Raw genomic sequence first — 18,655 nt, 5'->3', positions numbered from 1 at the left:
GCTGTTGTTTGCGGGTTGCACGCTGGCTGCAACACGAATAAAAAATAAAGAGGAGGGAAAGAGAAAAGGGGGCCCTTAACGCTGGTATCTTGGGGGACCACCGGTGTCCGCCATGTCACGAATGAGTGACCACACATCTCTCCGCCACAGTGAGCAACTTCAGCTCTCGTTTTTAACCTCACGAGTGGCCTGTTTACAGCTACCCTCAAGCAATGTATTTAAAGCTTTTTTTTCTTAGTGTGAAGAACATTTTAAAAATCTAAAGAACCTTTTCAAGAACGTTTTGTGGAATGGAAACATTCCAAGATTCGTCGTGGAACTAATTCCAATAAAAAAACGTTATTTTTAAGAATGTAGCCTGTATTTTGTTATCTTATTTCTTTAATAAAAAAATAAAAACATTCTGGGAACTTTGAAAGAAATCAAACATTTCAAACAAGCAGTTAGTGAAAGACTACGGGGAACTTACTGTGCATCGCTGCGAACGGGTCGTGTTTGCAGTGGATTTCCATCGTTTAGCAGGACAGGCCTTCCGTTAAAAAGAAGCAAAAAGTCTTTAATGTCCTGTACTTTTTCTTTTAAAGGTTTGTGCGTTTGTAGTCAGTCCGTTCTGCTCGGAAATGTCTCTTTTAAACGCAGTTTCAGCTGTTTGGAAGTCCAAAGAAACTTTGGTTGGAAAATAAACAATTGACCCTGAAGACCTAAGGCCTATTAGGTCAAGAGTAAAAGTAGTTTTTGTGAATTGCGAGGAGGGAATAAAAAATGATAATTTCATAAATAATCATTTATCTTTTCCGTCATTAATTAGTCTACAAAAATAAGCAAAAAGGCGGTCAGGGCACAATCCTGCAGGGTCACACAACTGCTTCTGCGGCCCAACATCCAGAGTGAACTAACTCAAGACATCTGTAGGGATTCATCAAAATGGCATATCAAGAAAAGTCCTGGCATGTACCAATTTTAATATTAGTCCGAACAGTCTTCTTAAGCTTTAGATAAAAATGTAGAAGTCTCGTTTCCAAGCTCTATCTTGACATCCTCGCTCCACTGACCGTGACCCGTGAACTGTGACCGAGGTTCGCACTGTCAGAGCGCGTCCCTTCCAGGGATCTGTAAAATCCTGGTGAGGTTTCTGAGAAACCCAAACATTTACTTCATGTTTAACGGATCTTCACATAAACGCGATTTCCTTGCATCTTGATCTTCTAATTGCTCAAATCGCGCCCTCAGACTCTCTTTTAAAAAAAAGAAAGAAAATATTCAGATTACTCCGACAGCACGAAGATCCCCAAACAATAGACATACGACCGTGGACATATGAAATTAAAAAGTACTTGGTGTGAACCCCGAATCAAAATGTTTGCCAAAGTTAAACAGAAAATGATAAATAGCCATTGCGCGAAGCATTTGAACTTGAAAAAAAAAATGTCCAAGAAATGTCGTGAAGAAGAAACAGGCTTTATCAAGTTTTGACGCGCGTAAAAATCCACGGAAAGTCTCAGATGACTGGTACGGTAGTGTAGTTTTTCTCTCTCGTCGCAACTGATGTCCGCCGAACGGTGTTCTTCCAGTGTGAGAAGCAGTGGTCGAGCCTCCAGTCCGTACCGCGCAAACACTGCACGAGCGCACGGCGCGTTTCAGAACCTGCTCTCTTGTGGACAGCGCCAAAGCTACAGCGCTCTGAATCTACTACCGAGCCCGAGCGAGACTGTCAATCAAGAGAAGCCTACCTATCCGAGCACTGCACCTCTGCCGTCACAATCGCCCTGAGTCGCGCTCAGATAAAGACGACACCGATTGGCTAACACTGAGCCAATATGAGAGTGGCATGCTGTCCCAATTGTGCACCGACAAATAGGGAGTCTTGAATCGAAGTTGGTTCTCTGGCTTCGCTGATCCCATGTCTAATTTCAATTAAGGAACGTGATAAAATTTACATTTTTAAATATCCGTTTGCACTTTTTTTCAGCCATTCAATTAATAAATGGTTAATAATTGGGTATTGCGTCAGAATATGTTTTCAATTGTGAATAAGCTTTGTTAAATCATTGTAAAAAAATTTTTTTTTAAATGCTTATGACAACTGACGTATTGCAGCATTTTACTGAGCTATATGTGCATATAAAAGATAATGATACATAAAAAATAAATGAACATATTTTCTCACTCTGTTGTATTTCACATTATTAGAAATTATAAATGATGTCCCACTTGCACGTGCAGTTACAACTGCTGTTTAGTATCTTCGACAAAAGTTTTAATATTGTTAATTTTAAAAAACGACTTTAAAGGATTAACAATTCTGCATTCACAATGAAATCTATTCGTTTTTATTTATGATGTTTATTTGTGCTTCCAACAACAACAAAAATCTTCCTACGTGTTTGACGGACACGAGCGCTGTTCCACACAGACTTTTGCTCTATGCTAAATAATTTTTCATTACCAGCCCTAACAACAGATTACTAAGCACTTGATATTAAGTCATGTTAAGTTTAGTTGACTTAGAAACTGTGGTGTGTTTTTAAATAATGGTGATTATAATTGTCGTGGTGTCTAGGATCATGGTAATCAGTGTAATACACTTTTAATTATTTTAAAAAAAAGAAACCAGTATTATTTCATTCATTCGTTCATTTTAGATTAATTTAATTATTAGATCACACGAAAAAGGAACAAAACCTATAGGCTACTTGAATTTAACTGATTCAGCCAGCCTATAATGAATTAACTTGGGAGTATTTTCAACACCTATTGATTTTTTAAAATATAATTACCGTTGTGTATATTTATTTATGTCCTTTATTAATTTATATACAAAAAAAGACAAAACATAAACGATAAGGCAAAACATAAAACAACCTTATAAATTTGTTCCATCATGTTATTCAATGCGTTACATTCAGATGTTCCATTGCCCACCTAGGCCTATATATTTAAAGGAACACCCAAACCTTAACTCTTCTAAAACTCCATTTTAATGTTTTGATTAAGAACCCTTTGGGGCAAATTTCCGTGCATATTCTGCGACTAGTCACATTGTTATTCTAGAGATCGAAGATATCAAAGATAATGATCTTATATGTATTTGCCTGTGTGGTCAGAATAATGTAATCTTTAAGTCACTGAAATCCTGTGGTACATGCTCAAAATGCATGTGCTCAGCACACATATTCGCTGGAAGAGATTCCTCCGTTGTGCGCCATAAGTGCCACGAGGGGGCGAACCTTTGGTCTCTTATGAAGAAGCTCCATCGCGCGCAAACACACACACACACACACACACACAGACAGAGCAAATGCACAAGCAAGCACACTTATAAACTTGTGAAATTATAGCAACTAGACGTTTTGCAAAGTTAAAAAAGACATAAGCGCTATTTGCAGATATCTTGTATTCCGTTTCATTAGATGTTTAAATATTTGTGTCTCTGTTTTGTTTTGTTTTTGAGAGACAAACGCAGCCCACAAATAAACATTAAGTAGGCCTATTTTATAAATGTATGATGATTTAGAGATTACATTTTTTCGCATATATTATTTGAATTATTGTAGGCTATGCCTATCCTTTTTGTCTCTCAATTTCCCCGTGTTGAACTGTGGCCCACGTGATTAAATGCTCTCATATTCTGTCTTTCTTGAGGAAATGCTTGCTTATAACAGTTGCCCAAATGTTCTGCTATAGCCTACTTCGCAAATTAAATATAAAACAAGTAAATATAAAACACAGCTAATCATTTGTAGCCTACAGTTTGCTTTTGGCTCTATCATTTATTTTATTTTATTTTTTTTATAAAAGTTCTATCATGATTCAAAACATTTTTTTTTATAAAACATTAATATAATCCATTATTGAGATAGGCTAGTATTGTTGTTTAAGACAAAATGATTTAGAATTCGGGTTATTAAAGAAATCACTTGGGTTATAAAAAACAAAACAAATAGGCTAGGCTACATAATAGAGAGTAAAAAACAAAACAAAACAAAAAATAAAACAAAAATATAGAAGTGTTCAGAAGTCGGTGGGCACAAATTTGAATAATAATTCTGAATAGTTCAGAGCCTATCAGAGTCAAAGCCAAAGACAAGCTTCCAGTCCACTCCAAGTTGACGGTTAATGATTTACACCATTGATATAAACTCGTATTCTGTTCGGTTTAGTTTAGATTACTGTTTAGTTTTATTCGAGTTATCAAGTTATTTCCCAGCCGCTATCAGTGTGGAAAGAAACCCTCAGAACATCAGGTGGATGACAATGCATAGGCTGAGCATTGCTTTTCGACGACTGCAAGTTTTAAATATAGGTAGCCAATATTTTGACACAAAAAATGAACAACAGTAGGCTAGTCCTACTATAAAAATTGTATGCTCATATAAAAACACGAGAACCAAATATAGGCCTACTGGGATGTCCGATGTCTCATAATAATATGATTTAGTCAAGGAAATCTGGGCGTAGCCGTTTTGACGCAGGTGAGATGAACCACCTTAGCTCATTTAAACAGGTCTATTTAAGACAGAACTATTAAAGAACGTGTTGTTTCTCGTTACAAATTCCTTTTAGGCCTATATAGCCAATATACTAACACATTCTACATGTAAACAATCAATTTTGACTACTGCTACATTTGTGAAGCTGTGAAGCTCAATCTCACGTTGAGCCAAGTAAGCAGCAACAACACCGACAGATTGACGCAGAAATCTCAACTGCACGCGCCATTTCATTGGGAGTTTTAAATGTGACGCGTGAACGAGGGACGTTTATGAAAACACAAAAATAGTTCTTATTGAATCCAACATCATTTATGCTTCTGGGTCATAATTAAAACATCTGCAGGGATTCACAAGCCTCAACGTTTTTATTTTCCATTGAAACAAACATCTTTCAAGAACCCCATTGTGTGACAGGAAACGTCACTGGTTCCTCAACCATTTTTCGCGTAGGCCTGTTTAAATTTCCTGACGGTTTTGAATTTTGATTATGTTCTAAGGACTGTAGGCCAGAAAAATAGGCCCAAACCCAGCACACTTCAAGCTCAAAACACATTGCTGTCAAAATCAAAGAGTCAGCAAAGGTGTGGCCAAAATAAGCTTGTAGAATGTCTAGACCCATTACAACGTGTTGTTCTTGATTTTTTTTTCTTAAGTTAAAAGTGTCAAAAGATGGACCACCAACATTCATCTCAATATAGGCTAAGGATCAATCCCAAAAAACTAAAACAGTTTTATAAAAGACATCTAGCTCGTTTAGCAAGTGCACAAATGCTGTATTTGTAAAAAGTTTTGTAAAACAGAGACCTAACTACTTTGAACAAACAATAGTTCAAGTTAAATGGAGAAACAGACAAGGCCCTACCCGACCGTCCGATGCGCAGAGATGGACCCTTTTGGTCCAAGTCCATGCCGTGGCTAGAGGTTGGACAGAGGGATGAGCGGGGGGGGGGTGAGAACAGAAAAAGTTCCCTCTCCTATATCCTCTGTTGCTGTTCTCTCTGCTCTCTCTCTTTTTTTTCTCTTTTTTTTTGTAACAGTGGTTTTGACGAATGGTAGTTTGAAATAATGTGACTCTTCCGCTCCCTGTTGCGCCGTTGCAATTGTTCACTGGAGTGAGACTAAACGTTTTAGGTGGAAAAGAGACTCTGAAGGAAGCGTGAAACGATTATGGGGCAAAGTCAAGAAAGAGCCGCGCGCTCATGCCCTCTTTCTTCCTCTTTCTCTCTCCCTCTCTCTCTCTCTCTCTCTTTCTTCCTCTCTCTCTCTCTCTCTCTCTCACTCACTCACACACACACACACACACACACACACACAACCGCTCCCCCTCTTCAGATAGACAGTGGCGTGGTTGTAGGGCCATAGATCTGATCATTTGTTGGTAATACTTTTCAAACTTAACTTTAGCTCCCTCATTTAAAGGGATAGTTCACCCAAAAATGAACATTCATAATTTACTCACCCTCAAGTTGTTCCAAACCTGTATGCATTTCTTGGTTATGTGAAACATCAAAGGAGATATTTAGAAAAAAAAATGTGTCGTTTTTTTTTTTACCTTCATACTATGGAAGTCAATTTGTATAGCGAAAATTTTTCAAAATAATCCTTTTCATACAGGTTTTGAACAACTTGAGGGTGAGTAGGCCTAAATGATGACAGAATTTTCATTTTTGGGTGAACTATCCCTTTAAGTGCGTCAGGTGATTTTGGGTTCAATAAATAAGTGAAATACAGAACATGATTAGTTCAATAATATCTAATAATAATAAAATAATCACTCTAAACATGTGCGTTAACTTTAGGTTATATGGTGAGAAAGCCAAATAACAGTTACAATAATTTTCAATATTAAGTTAATAAAACATGTATTTACTAAATTAGTTATTTATAAAATCCATGTATAACCCATTCATTAAGATATAGCCTAATGTATGAAAATATAGCCTAGGCCTATATGCTTGATTTTTTTTGGATTTTTTTGGATTTTTTTTACATTTCATAGGCTACTGGCTATTTGAATATACATTCACCAATGGTCTATAAAGCATTAATAATGCAGGTGGCAATAATTCTTTATAGTTGGCCTAGCCTGAGTGAGAAGTGTTACCAAACAAATGCATCTGCCAAAACAACAACAAAAAAAGTTTCAGTCGGTGAGGCCTTTTGGTTGCATTGATTTGACTTTTTAAAGCATAATGTGGTCAACCTAACAAGACTTCTGTAGAATGTTTTTGCTTTTTTTTCCGTATAGCACAGACAATGCACGTGAACGCACGCGCTGGATGACGCCAGGCGATGATTCGAGGTCTCTAGGTTCATGGGCGACACAGACACAATTGAGCGCGGAACAATGCGATGGACGCGCCGTTCAGCACTCTCTGACCTCTTCTCAGAAAACAACAAATGTAGCTCATTTAATCGCGCCCCATAAAGCCATGTTCCATTGATAGAGGGCTAAAGGCAGAATAATGAATGAAGCTTTAGACCTTATTAATTTAATTCAGAGTGGCCCGTGGCTTGTCTCAGATAATTTTGGCCCAGAGGTCAATTATTTAATTACAACATTTTTCGCGCATGACGGAAAGCCCGTATTCATTTGCAATATATAAATAAAAGAATGATATTTTGAGGATAAAGCCCATGCAGAGTTTGAACTGCCCTCTGTGAGTTGTGAAGCTCTGGCTGTTTCTGTGCAGGTGTCTGTTGTCACGGTGACCTGAGGCGATGTAACCGCATCGCTACACACGACTCTCCGCTCGAAGATCAAAGGCCAAGCTTGTCCTACATCAACTTACATCAACGTCCACTCTTTCTTCCCCTTCCTCCCTTCATATCGCCTCCTTTAACACATGCATGGGACCGCAGAATTTCCTTTTTTCATTTAATAATAGACTTTAAAATCATAGAATTTATTTCCTCAGTTTTGTATCCACGATGGTCAAACCACAGGCATAATTCTTAAGACATCAAGGACGATAAAATAGCGCTGTGATTTTTATTCTAATGGATTTCTTAGTCGAATGACACCGTTTCCGCTTAATCTTATTGCAGCTACAATAGTCCTGAAAAACGAAATAAAATCTATAGCCTATACATAGGCCCATGTCATTTTACATGTAAGCCTTTTAATGTATAATTACAGAATTATTATTATCATTATTATTGCAACAACAACAGCCTAAAAATTATTATGAAAAAAAATAGCCTATACAGTTATTGTTCCCTGGTAGAGCTACCACTAAAATAAAAGAAGAAGAAAAAAGGCAAGAAACGTTAGAAAGCATATTTTGACAGTATGAAGGCTGTCCCATATAATTTACAATGGCTGTAACAACATATTTTAGAAACTATGCTACTATGAAAAATTTGCAAGGCATAATTTATTAGCTAAATTGCTCTGTAACTAAAAAGTTCAAATATGCTTGGGAATATATTTAGGCCTATGCAAATGTAAAAAATAATAATATTAATATTTAAGTAATACTTTTTTTTATTAAAACAAAATTCTAAAGAGTTTTGTTGTCTGAAATTCGGACTCTATTAATATTTCGATTGGCAGCATTGCACCGCTCATGCAGTGTTAACGTGATAGGATTACAAAATGTGGTGTTTCAGGCTCCTTCTTGGTTTAATTAATAAAGTAGGCTAATTAAAGCGCGGAGAGTTTTTGGTAAGGGGGATTTTGGTTGTTGCCCTGCTGGAAGCGGAAATAATCGCTTTTGACCGAGACGCGAGAGTCAATGAGGACAATTAAAATAAAAAGTAAACAAATACACAGAGAAAATCAACAACATTAATGACGCCTCTGTTTTCATTCAACTCATTTGGTCTGTGAATGGTGTTATAGCAGTCCAATAATCGAATGCTTTCCCCGCAAGCTCCCATAAAACAATCTACATAATCAAAAAGCGTCTTATCAGTAAACATTTAAAAACAAAAACAACAGAAGAAATTCTGACTGTCTGTCTCTGACCCTCAATGTTTATGCAGAAACACACTTTACGTGTTTCTTAATAGCTCGCTCTTTGTTTCCTCAAAATACAATGCTTTTTTTTTCTACACTGTAATAAAATAAATAAATAGCCTAAATAAAATATTTACAGAAATATGCAGTTTGAAGGAGATCTATAGCCAGCTATAGGTGGCTATAGATCCACCTATAGCTAATACCTGTATTTCGTCAGACTATATTCGGAGAATTTTTTGGTAAGCAATTACTTTACATATTAGGCCTACTTAATTACTTAACATATCTTATCTGTATCTCCCAAAAACCCGAAATTGGAATTTGCTTGGTTATAATAACTACCTCATAAAGAAAAGCTTTTGTTGCAGAGCTGTCAAATCTGTGAAACCATACTTTCCCACCTGGGCTTATTTAACAAATCAAAGGTGTTAACATGCACATTTCCCCCCATATTTAAATAGTATTGTTAGTTAGAAATGCAGAGAGCATTGATGTGCTATCCTTTTTTATTGTCCTATTAGAGCATTATTATTAAACATAGCCTATGTGTTAATAACTTGTGCAGAAGTGATTGTCAGCGAGAGAAACAGAATCCTCATACTGAAAATCTGTTTAAAAGAGGTTTTTCTTATTCGGCAACACGCCATGTTTGTTGTTATGCCAAAATCTGTATCAAATTGGAAATGATCTAATTGAGTGATTTATTATCATGATGCATTTTAAGTATTAACCTGCCAACAACTGTGAAAATGTCTCCTGAAGTAGTGAACCCCAAGCCTCAGCAGGAAACAGTGCCAGTTCTAGACCTGTCAACACTTGGCACAACACCAGACCACACAAAGAGGACATGGGTTTCTTCACTCAATGTTTTGTTCCAGATCATGTGACGTGTAGCGACATGCTGGGGTCAAACTGTGCCTTGATATTCTAAGTGGACCCTCAAAAAGGAAAACAATCAAACAGGCGAATGACATCACCCTTTATAATAAATGATCAGAATCAAAGGCTCTATATTGCCTGCGCAAACAAAAGAGAGAGAGAGAGAGAGATTTGAAGAAAACAAAACTTATTTATTATTTACATTTGTTATTAACCCATTATTTAGTGTACAATCTGGTACACTTTATGTATAACGTTCATATGATTGTTTTTATTAGGGATTCCCCATCTTTATAGCTTGGTTCCTACACAGCAATAAAGCTATTATGTTTGTATATAGCACCCAAATAGACTTATAACTTTCAATGCCATGATAATTGTATGCTCAAATATTGATCATGGCACAGTATGGGGCAATGTTACACTTGAATAACACACTGAAGGTGCAGACTGGAGACATCAGCGATATAAGCGCAGGGGTAGGTGAAGGTGGCCATTTGGCTTCATTTTCCAAATGAAAATCTTTCTCATGCAGAACAGCCATGTGAAATCAGATATTGGAATGGGAAAGCCTGCATCCTCGCTTGTGACTCCATCTTCAACACCTGACTGGTTTGAATTTGTGCAGATTAACAGATGAACAAGCGCTTCCCTTTTCCTTTTAAAACAATAATAGTAATAACGATCAACAAATACGTCCAATATGGCAAGAGCAGCCAGGCATTCCGTTCTCCAGCTGCAATCCCTATTTCTCCAGCTTTCTCCCAAAATATGGCATATGTGGTGGGCTTTTGGCTTCATTTAGGAAATGTAACCTTTTGAAAGAAAACAATCCACTGCTTTGATGGCCTTTTCTGACACTGACACGCATGGAGACGTCTTCAGAATCAGATGGCATTCACACCATGATTCCCACATCAGTCGCGAGCTCTAGGCTCTGGAGATGATGAAGGTATAGCCTGTGATTTCACAAAGAAAGAAAGAAAGAAAAAGAAAGAAAGAAAAGCAAGCAAGAAAGAAAGAACAAAAATGTGCGATTTATATTCAGATATGTTTGTGACAGATATGCTGCTGCTGCTGCTGTTAAGATATGTAAATTCTGGACCTCAGAAGAGGCCAAACATAGCAACTGATAAAATGACATTTTGCATGTTATTTCTATCACAGAATGAAGATAGCAAGAAGTTCACATCTCAAGTAAAAGTATCTTGAAATGCCAGCTTATGTCTTGGATAACTGTTAGCTACATATGAAACTGTCTTAAATAGGCTATACAGGCCAACATGTTAACAATAAAAAAAAATACATGGGCCTACATACAGATATAGCACATACACATACATGTGTTTTGTATTTTGTTAGTTTTTTGTAGCCAAGTTATGAGGCAATGCTTTAGGCTATCATTTGGTGTGTGTTATTTCTTTAGTTATTATTTTCTGCTTTCTGACCAATACCCAAGGCAAATCAAACCTTTATTATAATAATAATTGTTATTATCATTAGTCATTAACGGCAACCTCTACACAACGACACTATATCTATTTGAACAAATTGTAAAAAATATAGTTTTCTTAGGCCTTCAGTAAACATTTCAGGGACCGAAGTTTAATGCCTGGCTTCCTTATGTTTCTTGTAAGTACAAATTCCTACAAACAGAGCATTCAAGTATAAACAGTTCAAAGATTTCCAAACCCTCTCCCATTCACACCATGAACAAGTATGGTAACAGCTGAAACAGTGCCTAGACTCAGAGCCACACTAACCTTCAGTGTGTGCGCTAAATGTAGCGCATTTTTTCCCAGGGATGAAGAATAGTTGGCCAACCATTTAATTTCCTGCGGAGTCCGGAAGCGAGTGTCACCGCGTTGCAAATCGGAACTTGTAAACAGGTCAGATTTTTATTCAGCCTGGTAGAAAGCCATTTTAAACGTGTCATATTGTGTAGTTAAGGTTACAGATGTTTTAAAACACTGTCGTGCCCGTTTAGTAGTAATACATCCACAGCCGACATCCATGTGTACGTGAACACACGTGGGTCATTGAGTAGCACTTAATAGCACTGAAGCTAACACATGTTCATCAAATTTATATTGCCTAATATGAGTATTCATTGATTTAAGGCTGTTAGATGGCAAGTATTATGTGGTCATTGCTTTTATATAGATATTTATTATTGTGAACTATTTCTGTTTTCACTGAATTATTCAGACTTCCAGTTAGCATAGTGTCCATAGCTTGTGTTCTGTTGTGTTGTTTATGCGTTAAATCTGCTTTGTTCGTGATGTTTGGAATTGTCTTTATGGATTTGACCAGAAATCTCTCTCTTTGTGACTTATGTGTGGCTGTCAAACAGGCTAAATTGAAACAAATCCACTCGTGCTTTTTGACAAGTGAGACAGAGAGGATAACAAAGCAGAATTTATTATGATACATGGATCTGGCCTATTTGCTATTGTACAGAAACAAAGCAGTAAACTGACAGTTTGATCAAAACTAAACAGTAGCTGTGCTTTATGTTTACGTCATTGCACTTTGTGTTATGGAAACAGATTGTCTTCTCATGGCTTTCACTTTGAATAAAAAAGATTGACTTATTAAGTGTCTATCTATCTATCTATCTATCTATCTATCTATCTATGTATGCACAATTTACTCATTAAAAATCTAATATTTTCTAACGAATTCTGATAGTATTAAAAGAATCAGCTAGAACATAAGTCAAATTATGGTTTCATTTTCTGTTATTATTGCAAATTAAAAACCTTATAAATTAATCTACTTTGTTTGTTTTTAAATAAAAATGTTTTTTAAAATAATGATATAAAAATATGTATTTATTTTTGTGGTGGGACTTATTATTATGCAGATATTGGCAGAATGATATAGGCTACTGAATAAAGTCATCTTTATGGCCATTGAATGATGACTCATGATGATGTTTATGGCTGTTCTCTGTTTAGGGATCACCTTGAGATGTTCTCAGGGTATCAGGAGCGGGAGGACTATGAGGACGAACTGTACGGGGATGAGGCGGACTCTGGTTTGTCTGACGCTGACAGCGAGCTGGAGTTCCGGCTCTATTCCCAGCTGCACTACAACGCTGAGGTCCAGGAGGACCGCGAGGACTCGAGAGAGGTCCAGTCACCAGTACCACGGACTCAGCCACAGCAGAAGTCCTTGCCTCCTGCTCCACCTGTAGATGTTATTGTGATTGACTCCGGCCCAGATACCATCACAGTGTCAGACAACACAGAGGAAGATGACAGCGTGTGTGCTAACAAAGGTCAATCATCAAAATACTGGAAAAGGATGTTGCATCCCAATAGCTTACCTTCACCCTGTCCACCACAAGTTCAAACAGGAAGGAGCTCTCCAGATGATATTGTGGTGTTGGATTCTGAATCCGACGAGAGCTCTTCTGAATCTATACCTCCTTTTGTGGAGGATCTGGATTCGGACTCAGACTCAGATGTACTGGAGAACTGGATGATTCTGGGTCAGGAGAAACAAGATGAAGATCAGAGCATCCAACTCAACATCTCCAAATCGGATAATCCAGGTAAGGATTTTCACTCAAGTTTAAGACAAATACTAAAGCTGTTAAATAGGCTCACCTAAAATGCCCATGTGGCCTTTCACTGTTAGAACAGAATGATCTATATTAAAGGCAGGGTAGGCAATTTGTTCCAGAAAATTTTTTTGTTATGCTGGTTGAAAGTCTCTTCACATCCTGACAGCAATCACTAAGTTAAGTGTTCTAAGGCTACGTCTACATTAATCCGGATACATTTGAAAACGGCGTTTTCGTTTAGAAACGCTCTCCGTCCACACTAGCGTTTTCAAGCGTTTTCGGACGTTTCAGTGTGGATGAGAAACTTTTGAAAAACGCCTGAAAACGCTCAATTCACCTTTACTGCGCATGTGTAAAACCCCACAAAAGCTCACTGATATGATTCAGATGGAAAAATAAATAATGAAGTTATCGCGCAATTCTTCTGACAGGATAATTTTATTTAGTAAAATATCTCACCATTCACTGATGCGTCCAGGTCGCAAGCAGACACCATATGTTTGGTCTAAAACGCGACTGCTCTCATATCACCGCAGGACAGCAAATGTGAGTAGGCTAAATTCTGTCATCTTTGCAGGACTGTGATATGAAGAGTGTGCAATGTAGAATATTTTTAGCAACAGTGTGAAAGTGAATAGCACATAACAGGCACAATACTGGTATAAACATGAATATCTATTGGTACAATATGCGTCACATGACTAAATTTACGTCATCGTTTTTAAATCCCTCCGGTTTCACAGTCCACACTACGACGCAAAAACAACGTTTTCAAATGTATACCCTTTGGAGAGCGTTTTCAAAAAGCTTTGTTTTCATTAATAAAAACGCAGTCTCAGTGTGGACGGAAGGCCAAAACGGAGAGAAAAAGATGCGTTTTCAAACGAAAACGTATTAGTGTGGACATGGCCTAAATGTATTTATATATTCGTCTGTGGAAGGTGTAGGACCCTAAAATGCTCGTCCAATCATTGCATTCGGTCCGATACGATGTCATATCCTGCCTGTCAGCATATGTATTTTCATACCTCCACACTCTCTGTTCGTGCAGACATCACACATCATCAACGCGTTTCATTCTATGTCACCGAGCACTATGCCACCTTTTACAGTTCCTCCTGAACCAAAACAACGAGCTTATGCTGAATTCAAGCCATAGCTACTGTAATTTGGAAGAGATGCAAACCCGCGACGTGCTACTCGAAGCGGTTCTTAGCTCAAATTTATGCGTTTCAATGGCAACACAACTCAACGCCAACTCAAATCTGCAGCAGGCATGTGGTACAATAAGAGCTCTGTAAGTTGTCTCTCGTGACACTTTTGTTTGCTCCCTGCTGTACGCGTTCATGTGTTTTGAAGGAGGCGTGGCTTTGGAGACGCTCTGAAGGGAGGGTTGGATCTTATGCTTTCAAAGCTAGCTCGCTATAGCTAGCCTATCTGAAAATTGCCTACACTAACTTTGTTTGTTTGTTTTAAATGTTTTGATGTAAAAATGTAAATAAACCCTTGTAGACTGCACTTTTAAAGGGATAGTTCACGCTAAAATTAAGATTCTGTCGTCATTTACTCGTCATGTCGTTCCAAACCTGTATGACTTTCTTTCTTTTGTGGAACATAAAATGTTTTGAGAATTTTTTTTTTTGTAATCAAAACTGTTTAGTTACCAACATTCTTCAAAATATCTTTGTTTTCCAGAGAAGAAATAAAATAATACACGTTTGAAAAAACGTGAGGGTAAATGATGACAGAATTTTCATTTTTAGTGAACTGAGTATTTTGTATTGTTTGCACTTTTCTTTTCCATGCAATGAATGCCTGACTAGGGACTATCAATTTTAGAAAATTAAATAAAATTAGCCCATGTGACTTGAACGCATATGCCAAGCCATCAAAGCCTTTGGTGTAAGAATTCATGGCAACCCATGTTTGATCATATTTACAAATGATTATTTTTTATTTATAAATTAAATGCATTTCTTTTTTTCTTTCCTGGGTAGTGCTTGTACATCATCTGAATCATATTTGCTCAATCTGTATGGATGGGCTGCCTAGAGGGTCTGCAGGCCAGAGCACTTGTGTTAATATAAGCAAAGCAAAAATGTGTGTTTATCCCCAAAGCACTCGGCTGTATGTGAATAATCAGTGAAATTGATGTCTCATCTTCATGTTTTTGTCATAAAGTTACCGTGCCGGTGTACCAATTGAACGACTAGGTGTGTGCGTTCGCACATGCATCCGGCTTTACGTGTGAAAAGTTAATTTGCATGCGTGTGAGAACATGGAGGAAAAGCAATGAGGGAATATTTCTGTGTATGTAGTGGAAAAAACAAACAAAACATAACAAACCTCCTGTCAGAGAGCGAGAGAGAGAGAGAGAGACTTTAATCATAGATGAATAAAAATGTCTTTGCAAATCTCTCCAGATCTACACATTAGGTTAACCTGCAGAGCTCAGCAAAGCAGCAAACCTCTCTCTCTGTTTCTTTCTTTCCTTTTTTCCCTCACTCCTCCCTGAATGTGCTGTCCTCATTTCCATTCGTAGACTCCTTCCTGTTCCTATTATTCATTTTCTACTCTTTCTCCTTCTCTCTTTCTTTTTTTTTATCTAGTTCTCCCCTTCAAATACAGAGCATTTCATTGTGCCTTTTCTCTCTCTTTCCCTCCCTCCATCCATCCATCCTTCCTTCTCTTGCTCTCTCTGGCTTATTTGAATGGTGACTGTGGAGGAGTCTGTGGGCTGGTATTTCTGCTCTGTCGGTCATGCCTCTCACACTCATGTGCAGAGGGGGCCTTCTCTTGCCCTGGCCTGCTTTTGTTACCCAGAGAGAGAGATTCAGTGGAGGATGAGAGAGAGAGAGAGAGGAGGGGTACAGAGGGATATACAGAGGGTGGAGGGAGGAATGGGGCAGCTCTCTGTCTCTCTTTTTCTCCTCTGTGTCTCTGATCTCTGGGGCTTGACCCTGCACTCCAGAACATGTGGGTCACACAAGGGAGGGGAGCTGGGAGGAAGTGGCTGAAGAGGTTGCAGTCTGCATGTGCACTTACACCTCTAAAAACCAGAGGTTTCCATTGCCAGTTTAACTGTGGTAGAGCGGGACAAAAGGATGCCCGGGTGAGGTGGGAGTGTAGGTGAGGGCTGAGACCAATTTTTTTGCTAAAAATGTGTGCGTTGATTGGACTTGAGAAAACGTATAGCCTACAAAACAAGAGCCATCATAATTTGTTCCCAGGACCCACAAATTCAATTGACAGCCTTAATATATATCATCATGATATATTTATCATATACACTACCATTGACATTTTATAAATGTTTTTGTCTCTTATGCTCACCAAGGCTGCATTTTTTTTTATCGAAATACTTAAATAATTGTTTAAATTTTTTTAAAATAATTTGTTTTCTATTTTAATAGATTATAGGATGTAATTCATCTGTCGCAAAGCAACATTTTCAGCATCCTTACTCCAGTCTTCAATGTCACATGATCCTTTAGAAGTCATTCTAATATGCGTATTTGGTGCTCAAGAAAGATTTTTTATTATCATCAATTTAGAAAACCGTTGTGCTACTTAATATTTTTGTGGAAACCATGACATTTTTTATAAGATTCTTTGATGAATAGTTTAAAAGGACAGCATTTGAAATTGAAATCTGTTGTAGCATTATAAATGTTGAAAATAAGTATTAATTTCTCAATTTTTGTTTTGTTTTTACTGACCCCAAACTTTTGAACGATAGTGTGTACCATATTGTAGAATAGTGTTAGACTGAAATTTCAGACAAGACATGTTTCTGTAGCTCAAACAGTAACTGATAAATGTATACCTTGAATGCAATGGATATTTGTGTATAATGTATTATACAAATGTATAAATGTAAATTGGATGAATTTTTGTTTTGTTTATTGCCATTGTCCTAGGACTGTACACACGTGGCCAGTTAACAGAAATGTTAGTTCCCCTTTGTGCCATTTTCAACATCTCAACTTAGATATAAAAAAAAAAATCTTAAATAATAAATACTAAACATTTAATAATTAAATCAATATTTGAAATCTCAAAATTCAAATATTTGTGAGTGAATTTTAAGTAAATAGTTTTTTTGTTTGATTTATGATTTGTTTGATATCAATTAAAAATGTAAAATAAATATATATTAAATGTATATATCAAGTCTTTATTATTATATATAATATTTAGAACGTGAGCCATAAGCCAATATTAGCCATAAGCCATTGCAATACACAATCTACCTCTTAGTCTAGAATATGAGGCCTAAAAGGTGGTGTATTATAGATGGAGTGAGCCTAGCTGTTTTGTTGGCATCAAAAATACCTCCAAAACACAGCATTGTGTGCATAGGGGGACGTAAACACATTTTGATTTGTTAACATGTCCTGTCCTGTCATGGCTATATGCACTCTCCATAGGGGACGAGGAATTTGTGTTTAGTGTGATTGTGTTTGTGATACACTAGTAAAAAGCTTTAGACAGCAGTGACTAATTTCATTTGAGCACACGGACTCACACTCACACACTCTCGCACAAATCCAATTCTCTTCAGTTGCAAGGTCTCAACTATGTGATGTGTCAGCCGAACAACATACAGTCGTATTGTGACACACACACACACACCGAAATCCAATTCTCTACAGTTGTTAGTGTTGCTGTTACTATATGGGAAACACACACACACACATACACATAGGTTGACAGAGGTTGATTTGTACACATTTAGAGGACAAAAAAACCTGAGATTGAAAATGCACACAAGTGTTTATTATCAATTGAAGCGAGTTTTTAATAATATTTCAGCTCATCCATCTACAGTACTCTGTCAGGAGGACAGGTGGGTGGGTGGAAAAGCATAATGACGGCACGATGAGACAAAAACATCCCCAAAATCCCACCCAAAATATCCTATTTGTCCTTACAGTCCAGCACACACAGGTTGCGTCTCTGAATCTATCTGACTTTAGGATGGAGGGGGGCCCTTGGACCCCACTCAAACGGAACAGACAAGAAATATGAGAGCCTCCAAAAAAAAGGAGGGGGAAACTCCGCAAAGGGGGGCTCTAAACTTGAATTCGAGTTGTTGAGCCTTCCTCAGTGGTCACACTTTCTTTTTCTTCCCCCTTTGTGCCTTTTTAATTTCCCTTTCCCCCTTTTTATCTTTTTTCCCCACAGTGTTTTTCCCTCCCCTTTTTGGTTCTGTCTGGTTTTTCACCCTGTGAACACCAAACTTTGTCATTAGGTTGGACTAAAGCAGTGGCAGCAGATGGGCATTAGTTTAAGCTGAATGCATGGGTGTTTGAAAGAGAAGTGTCTTTGAGTGTGTTTGATATACTGCAGGGCATATGCAAAGGTAAGACATTAGCAATCCGTCTCCCTCTCGTTTTTGTTTCAAGGGTTCAGAAATGGCATTACAGTTTCTTTAGAGTTGTTCGTAGCTGTTTGCGTGAATCATTCTGTTTTTGGCTCTCTTACTCTGTCTATTGTGACTCGACTGCCAGCTTCAAAGTGGTAAACGTGGCCCACTGTATCCTATTGGGTGTTGTTTTCTCTTGCCGTCATCGCCTCGTTCTCTCTTGATCTCCCTCTTTTTTCTTATATTTCCCTCTCACTCTCTTTCATGAGGCCACACCCAGACTTCCACGTATAACTGACAGGTGTCAATCACCTTTATTACCTTTCCCTTGAACTTTGACTTTTGCTGTCATCTACATGTAAATGTTTATATAGGCACCA

General features: G+C 37.6%; 2 protein-coding genes across 5 annotated transcripts in view; one reads left to right on the top strand and one right to left on the bottom strand.

Annotated features, from left to right (window-relative positions):
• Positions 1 to 5,730, bottom strand: part of pax5 (paired box 5) — a 53,186-nt gene extending 47,456 nt beyond the window's left edge. For 2 of the 4 annotated variants that reach the window (XM_082164601.1, XM_082164603.1), the window contains exon 1: positions 5,356 to 5,730. In XM_082164601.1, coding sequence (XP_082020727.1) covers positions 5,356 to 5,401 — 46 coding nt within the window. In that variant the 5' untranslated portion in view covers positions 5,402 to 5,730. The other 2 variants (XM_082164602.1, XM_082164604.1) reach the window with 1 other exon arrangement.
• Positions 5,731 to 11,148: 5,418 nt separating this feature from the next.
• Positions 11,149 to 18,655, top strand: part of zcchc7 (zinc finger, CCHC domain containing 7) — a 61,578-nt gene continuing 54,071 nt past the window's right edge. The window contains exons 1-2 of the mRNA XM_082163311.1: positions 11,149 to 11,225; positions 12,297 to 12,895. Of these exons, the coding sequence (XP_082019437.1) occupies positions 12,310 to 12,895 (586 nt within the window). The 5' untranslated portion in view covers positions 11,149 to 11,225; positions 12,297 to 12,309. The remainder of the gene's footprint in view (positions 11,226 to 12,296; positions 12,896 to 18,655) is intronic.

This window comes from Leuciscus leuciscus (genome assembly GCF_965113295.1).
Source record: "Leuciscus leuciscus genome assembly, chromosome: 3".
NCBI classification, from domain to species: Eukaryota; Metazoa; Chordata; class Actinopteri; order Cypriniformes; family Leuciscidae; genus Leuciscus; species Leuciscus leuciscus.
The sequence above is the reverse complement of the archived record's forward strand: the minus strand, read 5'-3'. Positions and strand labels throughout refer to the sequence as shown.